The sequence below is a fragment of the Wyeomyia smithii genome, chromosome 1 (genome assembly GCF_029784165.1).
Source record: "Wyeomyia smithii strain HCP4-BCI-WySm-NY-G18 chromosome 1, ASM2978416v1, whole genome shotgun sequence".
Classification (NCBI taxonomy): Eukaryota; Metazoa; Arthropoda; class Insecta; order Diptera; family Culicidae; genus Wyeomyia; species Wyeomyia smithii.
Genome location: NC_073694.1, coordinates 132779337 through 132796498, shown reverse-complemented (window position 1 = coordinate 132796498; position 17162 = coordinate 132779337). Strand labels below are relative to the sequence as shown.

The 17162-nt window shown below is 38.3% G+C and overlaps 1 protein-coding gene across 2 annotated transcripts; it reads left to right on the top strand.

Annotated features, from left to right (window-relative positions):
• The first annotated feature begins 270 nt into the window (after nucleotides 1-270).
• Nucleotides 271-7082, top strand: LOC129717445 (transcription elongation factor B polypeptide 3). 2 transcript variants are annotated; one of them, XM_055667337.1, is made up of 5 exons: nucleotides 271-686; nucleotides 1625-1877; nucleotides 3475-5033; nucleotides 6156-6450; nucleotides 6508-7082. In XM_055667337.1, the coding sequence occupies exons 1-5, from the start codon at nucleotides 615-617 to the stop codon at nucleotides 6594-6596; spliced, it is 2268 nt and encodes a 755-aa protein (XP_055523312.1). In that variant the 5' UTR covers nucleotides 271-614; the 3' UTR covers nucleotides 6597-7082. The 2 variants fall into 2 exon arrangements, with proteins under 2 accessions (XP_055523312.1, XP_055523313.1); XM_055667338.1 differs by having other exon boundaries at nucleotides 683-702.
• The last annotated feature ends 10080 nt before the right edge of the window (nucleotides 7083-17162 follow it).

Genomic DNA, 17162 nt, shown 5'->3' with positions numbered 1-17162 from the left:
TAGTGGATGGTGATATGGTCTCCAGTGAGAACGGGGTATAAAATATGTTGGAAACTCAGCTTGGATGTCTATCTGTGACCTAAATAGTAAACGCCTGATGAGCGAATCACCGAAGCTAATCTGAGATATGTGTTACGCTCGTAGCACAGAAACTTGCTTTGTCTACTCAGTAATATGGATAATCGTTTTCAGTGTGTAAGTATTCAGCAAAAACGTCAATATATGATTAAACGGCTAGCCTTGAGATGATCTGTCAAAATCGTCAAAATAGTAATGCTAATGCTCCTCAGCTGGTTCTTGCAAGCAAAAGTGTCTCACTGGACTTTCTCGATCGCACGTAAGCATAATGGCGTATTGCGACGTGTATTAAGCAGTGCAGAAAAATAGATTTTGTGTCTTGAAATTCTATGCAACTCGTAATAAAAGCAGTATTGTAGTAGTTTTTCGTTCATTTAATCACTTTATTGACAACTGCGAGGTATACGCTGCTTAAAAATAGATTATAGCAGTGGTTTGAAAACGAACGAGAAAATTGATGCTACACTGAACAAGTTGCGAAAAAATATAAATATCTGATTTAATTTCGTGAAATTCGGAACATTGGAGCTCTGAACATGTCTTCAGTAGTGGAAGTTATAAATCACTATCAGAAAAGCATCGAAAAATCGCTGAATGATCAAGCAAGGGTGAGTGTTAAAAATGGTGAGAGGAAAAGAATCAGCTAGTATGTATATTCCATGTGAATTCGATTTCGACAGCTGATGCATTTATTTAGAAAAGTGTTTAGGTTGAAGTATGTGTAAAAATTGTTTTCTGCTATCATCTTAAACGTTTTTCTCAAAAGTGTATCCAGTCTGTGTCTTCCTAAAAGTGTATCTGTAGTCTGTAATAATGGATCATTAGGTTACAATAGTGGAATTTTTTATCAAATCAAAAGTGCAATTTCGCAGTTTCTTTAAATTCACAGTGTTATTAGCTAAAATATTCACGCTTTATTCGAATGTTATCATATAGAAGGTTGCAATGAAACAGCTAAAACAACAGCCAAAAAAAGTTAACCTGTGAGTTTGTATTGAAACAATAAGATTTTTTTTACTCAGATTCTTCACGCGCATTTAACTGAAAACTCGGTATATTTGAGTACTATATAACATGTCCTTTAAATTATTTCTTATTTACAAAAAAACATTCGTTTCAACAATACTTTATACTATTTTCTCATAATTTTTTTCAACTAATTATGAGAGTACCGATACACTTCATTCAATGTTTTGTAATGTTGAAAAACTTAAGATTTAAGTTCATACCCCCGGAGCTACAAATTTCTTTTGAAATTTGACATTTTCGGTTTATACTCAAACACAGACTTTACAGAAAAACTCCGATAGGGTACAACAGGACAATTGCCATGCTATGCGCGCTGCATACGTCCCTACTGACACAAACTGTCTCCCACTGGGACTCGGATATACGTTGACTGGCTTGTTGAGACCAGCATCGAACCAGCTGGGAGGTTTTAGGTTCATATGTCGTAGAATTTAGGTTTAGAAGACAAAAATCCATTGAAAGTTAAGTTTTTTTATTATTAGGAAGAATTAATAAGTATTTTTTAAATATATTTCAGTTGCTGCACTGCATAAGCAAACTATACCGACTTCCCATCTCCGTGCAGCACTTACAAGAAACTGGAGTAGGACGAACAGTGAACGGTCTCCGTAAATTCGATGGGGAGGTGGGTGTTGCTGCTAAAGCCCTGGTCACCAAATGGAAAGCAATGGTCGCTGACGAAGAATCAGACGAAGGCACAGAAAAACCAGATGAAAGCCATGAGAATAGTGATTCGAATCATGACGGTGATGGTGATTGTGTAGAAGAAGGTAAGCGACAATAAATGTAATTGTTTTTGATTTTATACGGGATGAATAGTAAACAGAAGTTGATCATATCTATTATGAAACTTAATTATACATTGATCGAATGCCGAATAAAATAAAAAAGAGCATGCTATTTTCAAATCTCAATCGCTTAGTTAGTTTTATATCGGGCAGAACATTTAATGGATTAAATGGATAATTGAACGTCGGAAACGCATGTACAAGTTTGTTTCATATCGAATTATAATAACTGTTAGCGAACATCCATGAATGACGTAGCATTCTAGGGGGGAGAGAGGGTTTGCAGTTTTGTGACGAAATGTAACAAGGAAGAGAGTGGGGTTCAAGCCAAGTTACGTAGCAAATATAAACTAAGAAAAAATTTTGGATTTTTTCTAATTATTCTTTTTTATTAATGTTTTTTTTTTCTGTTTGGGGTTATTTTTATTACTTTCTTGTCTTTTCTTGATCATCTATGATACAATGTTTTTTTTTTGATTGTAAAATTTGCAAAAAAAATGTCATGATGTCATGGGGTGTTATAAAGCTACGTCATTATCTAGAGGGGGTCTGACTTTGTGACGAAATGCTACGATGGGGGAGGAGGGGGTCAAAAAACCTGTCATTTATGCATGCTTCCTTATTTAAACATTACTTTGTTCACTGTTTACCATTGGCATATTGTTTTGAATCTTGCCCTAAACGCAGTGTTTGTAAAATTATCATCATGGTTTTAATATTCTTTCTACGTTTTCTTTTTCGCTGGTACAAATTTCGAAGATGCCATTGTTATTAGTTGGGTCATTCGATATCTCACGTAATTACAGGAGTCACCAGGATTATAGTCACCGTGTAACTAGTCTGGCGTATTTAATTTTAATCATTGTAAAAAAAATCGCTCCGAGTAGCACGGTGACCCACACCAAGTGCGTTTTACCTTATCATGCAACCTCCGACGCAGGTCCGGATTTGAGGGGGGGGGGGGCAAAGGGGGCAAATGCCCCGGGCCTCCCGATTCAAGGGGCCCCCCTAATCCTGGGGCGACCTTTTTTTTTGCTCGTCACCTTCCAGAACGTTACCTCTAAATATTTTATGAAAAGAGGGCCTGACAGACAAATTTGCTCGGCGCTATTTTGTTATGGGTTCGAACGTTCGCGGTATCCTTTGGTTTGTCATCGTGAGACACTAGCTTCATCGAAATTGATATTTGCTGCGTGTGGATTAATGATTATGTTGTGAGTGTTGTGGGTATTTGAGAGATTTCGCGCCAACTCAGCTACTTTGAGGCTGTATTTAAAATAAAGTCTCTACTGTCGAGCCTGTTGCCGTGAGATACAGTTTGCCTCCCTTTGGTTGTGATCATATAGTAACAAGATAAATAATGAACTCTAAGAATATTGATATATTTTTAAATTGGTTCCTCCTACATTATTTAAAAGATTTTTGACCAACGATATCGACGTCAAACATTTTCACTCCCAAATGTGGAGTCATGTAATTACGAAAATGAAATATATAGGGTTTTGAACACAAAAAACGTTTTTCAATCTATCTTCAAAGAATAATGTATTTGAGTGGTTTATTTTTGCTTCAATTCTAGATCAAAGTGATGAATTGCATCTCGAAGTAGATGAGCACCAGGAAAATGAAAATGACATAGATGAGCTGCACGAAAATGATCCAGAAGATCGGAATGTCCAAATAAACGGGCACGATAGTACCAAATGCAGTCCTTCTGGTAGATATAGAATCCAAACAAGTGCTCCTGAGTGTGAATCAAATTATAAACAACAAGATGCTACTTATGCGCAAAATAAAACCGAAAGCAGAAATAGTAGCCACAAACGTTCATTTCCGAAGGATCATAACTCTCGAACCAAAGATAGGTCAGAAGGTAGACAAGAAGAACACGTTCATCATCACAGTACTAGTGACAATAAAAGTCGCGAATCGTCCTCTTCAAAAAGAACGTACAGGCACGGCGATAAAGAGAAAAAGGAAAAATACAGTAAAGATAGTAAAACTAGTAGAAATGATTCTAGTCCAACATGTGAGAGGGAAGGTAGTCATGGTAGAAATAAGACACGTGATAAATCCAATTCTAAACATCACTCTGCTATGTCTAAAACATCTCATGTAGAAAATTACAAGCGTCAACGGACTCTGGAAGGGGAAGATGATCTTAAACCGAAAAAATATAAAACAGAACTCAGTGATAAACCAGACTCTAGTTGTAGTGGAAATAGTAGTCAACATAGATCTTGTAGTAGTAAATCCAATTCGAGTAGCAGAAGAGGTAGAGATAAAGAGAAAAAATCTTTAGAAAAGAACAAGAAACATGCATCGAAGATAGCGTGTGAATCAGTTGGTGGAGACTCGGTCAATGACTCGGACGGAGATGATGGATTAGATGGTGCTGCAGGAGCAAGTTTTGCGGATGCACTAGCAATGATAGGAATGCCTTCATCCTCAAAGAAGAAGCCAGCCAGCAAAAAAAATGCTGACAAAATTAAAAATTCACCCATTAGCATGCCACCTCCAGCAACGAAAAGCAGCAAAGAGAAGTTAACTTCCTCCAGTAGCAACAGAGATTCTTTTTCCCCTAGTAGTACTGCAAGCAGTAGTGGCTATAGCAGTTGCTCTTCCACTCCGACTCTGTTAGCTCAAAAGTCAAAACTAGAACCTTTACCAGAAATTTCTGAGATTGTCGAATCACTACCTATTATATCCCCGCACTACAAACCTATGCCTCTGAATCAAACGGTTATGGAGTGTGTGTTTTCTAATAGCGGACGCCCTCAGAAACGAGTGTTGTCCGAAGAGGAGGCATTGGGCCATAGTATGCAATCCAAAAATCTTCGAACGAAGGTTTATTCCGGAGTGAAGAACAGCAAGGAAGGTGTTCCTAAACTTTTCGATATGTGTATTCGGCTACTGCAAGAAAATATCGATCTTATCGACACATTCGGTGGAATTCCGTTCGATCTTCTGAAACCGGTAATTGAAAGAGCTACAGCCCAGCAATTAATGAAGTTGGAGCAGTTCAATCCTTATTTGTTGGAAGATACAGATGTACTCTGGGAACAGCACTGTAGACGAACGTTTCGGAATCAAATGCGCAAACAAGAAGAGTGCGAGTCATGGCGCGAAATGTATATTGTGAGTATGTTGTTTAATCAATACTTTTTATCGATATGACGGATTTCGAGCCAACTCGACTGTAGAGCTCTCAGAATTTAGTGAAACTTTGTGGGCGGCTTAAAGTTACTAAACAAAGCAGCTATGCATTCTTATTTTTCAAAAAATATGTGGACTAACATTTGAAAAGGGCTAAACTTTTTTTTAATAAATCGAGTTTGAGAGACATAAAGAAAAGTTATCAATGAATGATTTTTAGGCTATTGTCTGAACTTACGTTCAAAAATATTGAAAAAAATATATTTACAAACGGTCATGTCAAATTTCATTCAACTTATATATCTTAGTCAGATAATTTAGTTGCACAAAACTCTTCTGAACATTCTAAAATGGCCACTCTTGAGAAAAAAAAAACCATATTCAACAAGTTTTTATTAAAAAAGTACTTTTTGTTTGAAATAAAAAAATCAAATCATTTTTTTTTGTTTTGTGTAGGATCATCTCAAGTTTATTTCTTGTAATAATTCTGAATGAAAATTAGGACAATTTTCTAAAAGTAATTCAATTTTTCGACATCTTTGCTCTAACTCTTGTCTTCACCGTAAGTCCGTGAGATGTATGGGCGTTCTGGAGCAAACAACATGAAAAATACTGGATATGAATAAGTTCTTGCTATAAAAACTGTTTTTCCTTAAGAGCATCAATTTTGATTTGTTCAAAAGAGTTTTAGGCAGCTAGACTGTCTTTTTAAACTTAACTAAAAAAAATCTGAGATGATCATTATATATTGAATCATTTTTTGTTTTTGGAAACAATTTTTTTCGGGGCAAAATCTCATATTTTTTTCAATATTTGAAATAAAAATTCAGACAATTTCCTAAAAGATATATTTTGATTTACGAAAAAAAAGTCAAAGAATTAAACATTTCCAAAAGGTTTTAAATGGTAGTCTAGATACATTTTTGAAGAATGAAGTTTGCAAAGTTGCTTAGTTTAGTAAGGCTTCAAATTTCATCAGTTCTGAGAGAGTGCCGCAAATATCTGATCCATCATCATTGTTTTGCCGGTAAATAATCCAGTAGAAGGACGATGTCGTCGATGCTGTAGGTAAAAACAGAAAAGTAACAAAAAAAATATTTTCAGCGTTGTTCGGAAGAAAGGAATGCAAAACTGATCAGTCTAACGCAGAATATCAAGCAGTCCATAGTAGAAAAGGCAACCCCGGTGCGCAAAACAAAGCTAGCCTATGTGGATTCGAACGCAAAACCTCCGCGAAACGTACTGAGTAAGCAAGTTAAATATGGTACTGATCGGGTTCCTGTTGTTTCGCCAGCAGCTAGAGTTGCTGCATTAAAAACTGCGTCGGCTAATTTAGCCAAAGTTGGAGACTCTCGTCTTAAGATTGCTCCTGGAACCAGAGACAATGCTCAGGTGCAAGGTAAATCTGTTAACTGGGTTTTGCTCGTCAAAAATAATAATTATGTTATTTTTCTAGTTTTTCATCCATTGAAACCGAAAAAAGCACCTTTAATGGCCAAGTTGATGACTTCTATAAAGGGTTTCAAAACTGGCTTTAGGCGGTAGACTTGCATCGAAATAGCGTTCGAGGAATGAAGTTCAAATGCAAGGAAAAGAAAAAGCCGCAAATGAGCATGGAGTCACGAAAGAAAGATATACGTATGCTGTGATTGACTGTATGCTACAGAATGCTAAAAGAAATAGAAATACGGCATTATAACTAGAAATTAAATCGTAGAAAATACGTTTTTCTCAACTACAGCGAGATATTAATTAGACATTAGTCAATGATTCGTATCATTTGTTTTTATTGGAATTATTATATTTATTTTTAATTTAAAATATGTATAATTTGATTTACTGCCTGTAAACTATTGGAAATTGTTGATTGAAAATGGATCTAGTGGTTCTAAGCGCATTGAACATTTGTGTTTCAATCGAAGTTCATTACTTGCTAAAAGTGCCCAATTCTAAATAATTTTCTAATTGTGGATGTACACTTTCTTAGGGACTTTCATTTCTTTGTTTCTAATAAAAACGTTCTAATCATGATTTAGTGTATTAAAATACGTTACTTCGAAAAGTCATTTACACACTTAAAAAAATAGACCAGTCCAACCCGTTTGGCTTCGGCCTTTAGTTCGATGTACGTATCCGCCATCTTCACAAAGGTGAGAGCCACAATGTCGATATCGTCGGCAAAGCCAAACAGTTAAATCGACTTTTCCTTCCTGCAGCGCTACGACTAACTTCGTAGTTGCGTTGATGTAGCTCGTCGTAGATTATCCTGTCGCATCCTGGAAAGCAGAGCGATTTGCAGTTCCATGTCCCAAGTTTCCAATCGTAGTCCTTATCTCGTTGCCTAGGTCTCTGCCGATTGTTCCGATCCGTATAATCTCTTACGTTGTTTGTAACATGTTATTTTCCGGGGCGGCTCGTCGGGCCTTCTCCAACCCCCTGTCTCGCCGGGGGACCATCGTGTCAGCTCTATTTAGAGTCCCACGCTGACACCAGGGCGCCACTCCTAACATGAAGATCAGACGCTGTTTTGAGCCGCACCATTTTGGTGAACAGACGTTCGGGTTGGCGAATCTGTATACTGTCGGTACCCGGATAACTGTCCCATAATGAAACACAACATGTTGAGAAAACGGCGATTTAATATTATACGTAAATTTTCTGATTTGCAGCTGTTTTAAGCAATTACATCCAAAACCAATGACCAGAACTGTTTAATGACAATGTTGAGAACAAAAAACCATGGGTGGAATTGGTTTTACGTTATATAACTTAAAAAACATTACGCATAATTTGTCCCATTGTCCCATTGTCATATAAATTCAACCAGAAACGGGCAGTATCACCGGCAACGTAGATCGTACTACAGAAAAACAGTATTAGTCTAGTTAATTGAATGGCATACTTCTATATACCTAAAATTTTCCGATATAATCTGAAGCAAGATTATATGTTCACAGTTTGTACCACTATGCAGTGGGACTGTAATGCGGGTACTTTCAACATGGGACAAACACAACTTGGTATTTTTTTCATACAAAAGTATCAATTTTAGATTTTTTTTTGGAAAATACGATAACAATTAAATCGATTCCCGATGATAACTCAAAAGTGACGAAAATTAAGGGATTATATACCTTTTTGGTCGAGAAAAATAAGGGGAGTTTGAATGTATTTTTAAGTGCATAGCACTGTTTTCATTGCATCAAAGGGGTATTTTTCTGAAAGTACAGTTTATCAACAACAAAAAAATACGTTTGATTTTGAGATATACCAATTATTACTGGAGTGATGGCCGTTTCCCCGAAACGCTTTTTTTTGCAGAGGCTTGCGGAGATCCTAATAGAGACTCAGCGGGTCAACCGAAATCAAAAAACTCATATTATTTCATTAGTTAAAAGTGTGCCGGGTCCTTGAACGATCGCTTTTATGCGTATTTTGTTTTCAGTGCAAATGGGAACGTTTTTCCCGAAAAATGCACGTTTTGAGCGCTAAAAATAGCATTAAAATTTTTTTTTGCGGCCAAATTTAAATGTATGTTTCAAAAAGCGATCGTTCAAGGACCGGCGAATTTAATAACGAAAATTTAAAAAAAAAAAAAAGATGAAGGAAATCGGTTCAGTAGTTTTCCCGCAATCAGGATCACGGCAAAGTCATTTTTCGGAAAACACTATTCCGAGATAATCGCGTGTAAAGTTTCAAGTTTAGCTTATGCGGCCGTGGCGAGGCGCGCTGCAAATCGCTCTAACTTTCTTCCTATTGCTTAGTTCTTTATGAAAATTTGTGAAAATGTTCTCAAGATGTTGTATTTGAAGATAATACAATATTTTTTTTCGTTTTTTTGAAAACTAAAAAGGTATATAACCCCTTAATATGGGATATTTATCTGGGTACCGGCAGTATATCTGTACATACAAATTCTGTAACTTTACTTCGGCCCAAAAATCTGTAAAATACAGATTAATCTGTATATGTGGCATCCCTGCTTCTCAGTTAGCTATTGTCGGGTGACAACATTGCCCAGGCAACACTAACCAGTAGTGTCCATGTTTCAACCGGCAGTCTAGTGTTATTCGTGGAGGTGTGAGATAGGAACTTGTGAGGGCCGAAACTATGTTTGACGCTCCTTCAAGGTTGTCAACTCACCATTTGAATCCCAAAAGGAAGGGGTTCACGATAAGACAGTGCTAACCTCCCACCTCGATTTCAAATTGGGGGTGATGAAATCGAGGTGGTTGATGAGTTCGTTTATCTGGGCTCACTGGACTATGCTTGTGGAGGACCAACACGCCCTTGCGGTCTTCGAGCGGAAGGTGTTGCGTATCATCTTCGGTGAACTGCAGATGGAGAACGGAGTGTGGAGAAGGCGAATGAACACGAACTGCAGGAGCTGCTTGGGGAGCCATCTATCGTCCACACCGCTGAGATTGGCAGGTAGCGGTGCGCTGGGCATGTCGTAAGGATGTCGGACGACAGCCTGGTAAAGATGGTTCTTGAAACCAACCCGTCAGGGACGAGACGGAGAGGGGCACACCTGGCAAGGTGGATCGATCAGGTGGAAGACGCCTTGCGGACCCTACGCAGACTGCAGAGCTGGAGAACTGCAGCCATGGACCGAGTGGAATGGAGACGACTGTTACGTACAGCAAAGGCCACACCACGGCTTGGGACTGTTTGGTAAAAAATCGCCGAATCTTCGGAATAATTTGTGTCGAGCTTTGAGCAGCTGAGTGCTCGGCAATCATCTCGGCTGAATCTTTTTTACCGAGTATCTCGGGAAGACAGTATTTGACAGATTTCATTTTATGCCGAAAATTTCGGTACGCATTTGACTGCGCTCTCGGCAAATCTAACCAAGGGGCGGCAAACTAGTCTAACGACATTTCGGTTATATATGCTGAATGTTTCGACACAGCAAAGAAGCGATTTTTCAGCGGAATCCAATAGTAGAGCATGATTTCGCTGAGAAATCAGCAGTTTTCTTTCAAAAGATAAATTGTAGGCTCGATGAGTTCTAGTAAGTAAAGAAATTTATTCATTTTGAGTATTGAATGTTTACAGACTGTTCAAAAGTCTCACGTTTTTCTCTTGCAGTTTCTAATGAACCACGTCCATTTTACTTTGAGGTGCTTGTTTGCACCCGAGGCATATACACGATTTTAATCTACACTTTTTAGAGTTCCTGCCGCTTTGCACGAATCTGTACAACACTTTTTTAAACATCTGTAATTTGCACAAAGTTGTTCAAAGAAAAATGGTGGCCAACTCGTTCATGAGAATGACAGCTGTGTTTCCAAAACTCGGCAACGAGCAAAATTCGTGCCGAGATATCAGTAATGTCGGCCTCAACAGTGTTTAACGATAAATTCGACAAAAAATCAGATAAGACTCGTTAAGCTAAGTTTTTTTTGGCGAAGTCTCGACCATCTGACGACTTTCGGCAACCGGTTTTTTTCGCTAAAATATCGGTTGAATCCGAATTTGCCAAGTTAACTCGGATTTTTTTAGCCGAGCTTGAGATCCAGTTTCATGTGTGTATGATGTTCATGAAGCCCTGCATGTAGAAAATGTATTAGGGTGTCAATAGGATGTATGGAAAAAATCTGACCTACAAAATTCGTTTAGCGCCAAGGCTCAAAAGTTTCGTCTTATCGAAAAAAGTCCCCGCGCAAAATTATACTAAAGGCATTTCGGTTATATATAACGGACTTTGGGAAGACGTTCTTCAAAGCGGCCAAAGTTTCAACTTATTTAACGATGAAAATCGTCGAGCTTCGTAACCGCAAGGTTACAGAGTCCGCTTTGACAAGCGAATAGGTTCAAATCTTAGTAGAACCAAACTATTCTTTCGCAAAAAGGACTTTAAGTATGGGTTTATTCTCAGGCTCTTCCACACAAAATCTTCTCTCCAGATTTAATAACCTCTCGTCTAAAGCTTCGATAATATCATAGACTATAGCACGTTATATGCTTTTAGAGTGATAGCTTGCAGGAGGATATGATAGAATCGATAAGGAAGAAAGTAGGTTACTAAATCTGAATGAGAAGACAAAAAGTACTATAACCTCGCTCCAGACTTAATAACCACTGATCTAAAGCTTCGATAATATCATAGACTATAGCACGTTATATGCTTTTAGAGTGATAGCCTGCAGGAGGATATGATAAGGTCGATAAGGAAGGTAGTAGGTTACTAAGTCTGAAGGAGAAGATAAAAAGCACTATAACACGGAGCAGGTTACTTCTCAATAAGTAGCACTGCAAAATGGTAAAAAAACAGAAATGTGCAAACAGCAAAAACGTCCGGACAATGCCACAATAGATCAAACAACTACTGGTCGCAGTGGGTTCCACACAAAAAAACGATGAAAAAAATCACAGGTTCTTGAAATTGTCGACATCGATTTTTTATGCTAAATGACTTTTTCTTTCGTGTTGGGTATTTTCGTCACCGCGAACATTTTTTTTCCTGTATGCACTTCCTCACTGCGACCAGAATCGTAGATCTATTGTGAGATATGCCCGGGTGTCTGCTGTGTCCCGCACTTCTGTTAATAGCAATACCGCTATTGAGAAGTGGCATGCTTGTTATTATTGTTTATCAGTGCTTGTGTGTAATGTGATACTCTTCCTTACACGCTTGCTGTTCTACTATACCGACACTCGTTCCTCTTTGCCCAATATCACCAATTATAATTCCCTGGATAAGTTTCGTCGCGCGTCCTTCTGGACGGTTTTATTGATAAGAGGGACTTATTTTTTATTAAGAAGAAGTCACGCAAAGGTATTGTAGATTTCAGCGTAAAGGAAGGGTAATTGGTGGGGAGCCTGAGAAGAAACCCATGCTTAAGTCCTTTTTGACATCGGATGGCCTGGTTCTACTAAGATTCGAACCCTCGACCATCCGCATGACATAGCGGACTCTGTAACCTTGCGGCTACGCAGCTTCCCCACCGCGACCAAATTTTGATCTTATGTGACATATGGCCTTTTTTTAATTTTGCTGAATTAGGATGACATACAACTATTGGGAGTGGCCGTCATGATATGACAAATAGTCTTAGTCCAGTTTGGTATTACACTTCGCATGGAGCGCACAACCTTACTGGGAGTTGTTCTCCAGATTTGCGAGGGTTCTAGTAGCCCTTTATCGAAGAACTTATATCTTTTTTAAAAGCTGCTGGACATCGGTATAACAGATGTTCCGAGTTTCATTTTCACATGCCACATAGGCAACATTTATCATCTTGAAGTTTATTCATAACCTGCAAGTGATAACGGCACGGACAATACCGTGTTATTAAACCTGTATATGTGCTTAGATCTTTCTTTGACAGCTCCAGTATTTTGCGAGTATTTTGCAAGAAACATTCGGTGTGATGAACCGCTTCGACTGCCTACCAATGGAAGTGTTTGTCCAGTTCGACTCATCCTTCAAAATCTCCCATGCCTTCAGCTCCGTTCTGAGTGCAGAAGCGGACCCAATATAAATTTAGTGGGGTAAGACCGCTCCCTTAAGCAATTCTGTTTATAGAAAAAAAGTTGCGGCTGCAATTTCATTTTTTCTTCACTAAGAGGTTCTTCTATTCAATACCCGCATTCAAAAAATAAGAACTGAAATATTTTTGTTTATTTTCCAGGTTTTTTCTTTAATTTAAAAAATTCATTAAAAATGTGGTGATCTTTTTCATGCGGGCCCACCAGCAGGGTAAGATCGCCCACCATTTTTTGAGGATAACAAATATTGTTAGGGCCAAAACGGTTGATTTTATCGGTATTGTGTCTTTGACAAAGTTGTAGATGGTATTTTTTTTCTTTTTTAATAAAATATACACTGTGAAAAACACAGTGCAACAAAAATTGACTTTTTTTCTGCCTTGGCTTCTATATATAATTTTTTTGTGTATTTTTATGCAAAACTAATTTTCCTCGAGTTTGAACATATTTCAACTTAAGGGGCGACAATGGCGCCATTTTGAATTTTTGAGAAACCAGTAATTTTTGTGTTTTTTTCGACGCCATTTTGTTTTGAAGCAAAATATCAAAATTCTAAGAGTTTGTACACGTATTAGCATCTTTTTACCCATCTTTTGAAAAAATCAGATCTTAAGTCGGACAAAAACTTAGCTTAAAACGGTGATTCTACGAAACCGGTTTTGGCATAGTTTTAGTATATTTCACAAAGCAAAATAATATCGATTATTTCTGAGCATCAATGGTAATTCGCTAATATCTTAAAGTGGTAGTCAAATTATATCTTATTTTAAGTAAAAAAGTCTCAGAAATCGAATGGTAGGTGTCTGATCTACGTAAAATGTCAGCAGATAAACCTATTTTAGTATTGTAGGGGAATTGGGGCAAAATCGACATTTTGCCGTCGGGAAACCCGACCATCTCTAATAGGGATGTGAAATGAAAATCTAAAACCGAAAAAAATGAAGAATATGTCCAATTTCAAATGCTAATGAGGCCGATACAAATATCATTTTCATTTTATGTCACACCCTCCCCCCCCCCTTCACAAATGTTGAAAATTGGAAGGGGAAGAAAAAAAAGTTCAAGCCGTTTTGTTAATATTATTGACTTGTCGACAGCGTATATGCTCAATTTAGCAAAAAACAAGTCCAGTGACAGTGGAAGTGTCATCAAAAGGCAAGCCAAATGATTATTAATGATGATAATGTGATATTTCTCAACACACTTTTGCATGCAAGTTACAATTTTTTATGAAAGCTATTCCTTTTTTTCTTCTCAGTGATATTTATTTTTTGCCCTCCCCTCAACTAACTTTGATAACCGGGGACATGAAAGCTATTCAAAATTTGTATCAGCCTAAATCGGTTAGTCGTTCTTGCAGCAATAGATTGGAAAATCTTCTAAGATTCTTCCCAAAAGAAGATAATTGTAATTTTATTATTCACACTATTGTACTATTGAAAATAGTCAAGCCTTGTCAAAACGAAAAATTTGACCTCTGATTGGTTGTTATATGATTGCTTCCCAAGCACGGTAGACAGAATCATATACCTTGCAATTTAAAACATGCTATTTGGCCTATATAAGAGCCTGTTTCAGCCGAAGCCGTTCATAATAGTTCTAGACAGCGACAACAGCAGTCGTCCTCCCTTTAGCAGCAGCACTAACAGTGCAGTGGATACCAGCGATGGCGGAAAGCGGCCACAGCTGTGGCGTAGCAATGGATAGCGCACTAGTTGCAGCGGATTCCAGCAACGATAGCAGCTAATGCAGGGACAGTGGATACCAATGGCAGCGTATTATAGCGGCCACAACTGTGGCATGGCTATGGATAGCGCACTAGTTGCAGCGGATCTCAGCATCGACAGCGGCTGATGCAGTGAGGCACTTTAGTGAAATGCAGTCTCTGTGCGATAGTGGGCACTAGTAAATGCATTCAATGAAAAGTTGACTCATTTTGACAACACATGAGCCGTCTAGTTTTGAGTGTTAAATCAGTTTTTCACTGTTTATTTTATCACAAGGAATACTTTATTCGCACTGTCAGTGATAACGCAAAGATGTGATCGGCATCTTATCCGATACTGAAATGAACAACAAATTGTCCTTTTCAGAATGAAAAAAAAAAAACTTGATTGAAGAGTTAATATTTTCTAATGAGTTAATTCACATTTTTAAATTTGTAAAAGTTATAAATTTTACTTTATCTCCGTGTCTCAGAACGTACTGAATTATCTTTTCGTTCAGTCATGATCACGACAGCCGAAATTTTCATTATCTGCATAAAAATCATTTTTTCGCATAATCAAATTTTAAAAACAAGCCCCAATCATGACAAGCCACTCACTATATTATTAAAAACGATCAATCCTTGTTGAAGCGCAAAATTCGATTGATCTGATTGGTCGTTAACATGATTGCTTCCCAAGCACAGTCGACAGAAACATAGACCTTGCAATTTGAAATGTGCTCTTTGTCAGTATATGTCAGTATTTGTCAGTAAGGATGGGAAATATCGACCGATATGGCTTATTAGTGGGGGTTACCCTACACACTAATAAAATAGCTAACTGCAGAGGGCAGCTAGCTACTCTTCGGGTTACGTATTTTAATTTGCCCGGCAGACCCTTACAGGGCGGCGTGTACCTCTATCGGATTTCGGACTTTTGCTAGAACACTAAAGAAAAAAAAAATTAACTTTCTGCTGCTCCTGCAGCTCGAAATATCCTCCGGTCGCTTCTGCTGTAGTGGTCGTCGGCGGGGCGGTGTCTTCTCTCCTTGGCACTTAGCCGGGGGTAGCAAATCGTGTAGCTTACCCACTCCGGCGAGCAAACACAAAAAAAGCACTCACGGGCCAACGGGACAACCTTCGTTGGTCTTATCTGAGCGGAACAACCATCGCTCCTACGGGACACAAACTGTAAAATAAAACAGTTAAAACGCGCACTTTTACAACGAAAACAAACGACGCGTGTCACTCGTACCGTGATCGAGGCTAAACTCCCTATCCCGCGATGGCTGCCGACCACAACAAACCCGCCGAGACTTAATTCAGCACCACTTTTTCGCAGCTAGAGGAAAATACCGGCCTATCTATCCCTAACAATTATTCTACAAACATGACATAAAAATTATCGAACCTATCTAACGCGACAATATCGTTCACAAACGGAAAAACGAACGAATTTAAACGAAAATAAACAAACTTATGTGAACGATATTCAGCGCAAGTGGTGACAGTTGTCATACTCATACACTCTCCCGCGGTAGTACCAAAATTAGGTAAATTTCCACTCGATGCTGAAATTGCAACCGCACCGGTTACAATCTCGCCCACACCGAGTGGAAAAAAAATTGACAACAATTTGTTTTTACTAACCTAACACCTAACACCGATAACAATAATAAACGGGGAATGAATAAGTTAATGAACAAATAAATAAATAAATTAATAAATAAATAAAAAAACAAATAAATAAATATATATGTACAAAATCTGCTATCCCTATCATTTCTTCCGTAATTTACAAGCAAACAATTCCAAAAACTAATCGACCGGAATTCCGAATCGTTGAAATTGTTTGGTCTTGGTGTGAAGTGCTAATTCTGAAAGCGTTCGCAAAGCGAGAAGCAGTCAGCTATCATCTGACCCAATCAAGGCCTGAACTTGAAATCCAATTCTAATCAATTCTTCAAGGCAACTCTTTTTTCCAAAATACTGCAAGTCCCAGTACTAATTTTGTACGGTTCTGACTTGCAGGGGAACGGTTGTCGGTTTTTTATCGACTGTCCAACTTTGTGTTCTTACGGTGCCAACACTCGATACCTGAGCTAGAGTTAATTTCCGATCCACTCCTTCTATTCTCTCTCTCATACATACCCTTTCATTCCAATCGCCATTTGCAATTCGATTCACCTTTTTAACTCTAGAACATTGCTTCTCATTCAACCACACCAACTTTTATTCGTTCACTCATGCATATCCAATCATACATTCACGCACTCCGTCTGGCACCCAGCCCACGTCATCGTCAACATTCTGGACCATGTCTTTCTGTCCTTGTTCATCTCAAAAGCATCTCCCATACTGAGACGTTTGAGAGGGACCAAAGAATGTCTCTCGCATAATGCGGTAAATAATAAAAATATTCCCTAAGGAATTCAATTTTATCACCCTGGTGGTTAAAATCTGAAACCCCAGTATTATGCAAGACTCCGAATACACATTCGGTTCCGATGACGCACATTCATACATATCCACATTCGGCCGCACCGTACATAGATTACATTGCCTTACCACAAACGATCAGTTTCTAATCCGAATCCATGTTATCGTTTCTGGCAGCACGGCATCGTTTAGAGACGTCAACCGGCGATGACGTCATTCCTATGCGGAATGATCAATGAATATTTTATGTAAACAAACCGGAATGGAAACTCGCCGTTCACGTTCCGGTTTTCGCGATTTTTTTTGGTTTTCGCGACGGTTTCTCGCGGCGAAAATACGTTGCGCGTGCGTGTTTATCCCCATAGAAGAGGGGAAAAGTGTTTTGTGCAAAGAAGAAACGCCTAAACAAGGCAAAAATTTGTAAAAAGCCCCCGCTGAAGAGGGGTGAAAACTAAGTCAATGGCACCGAA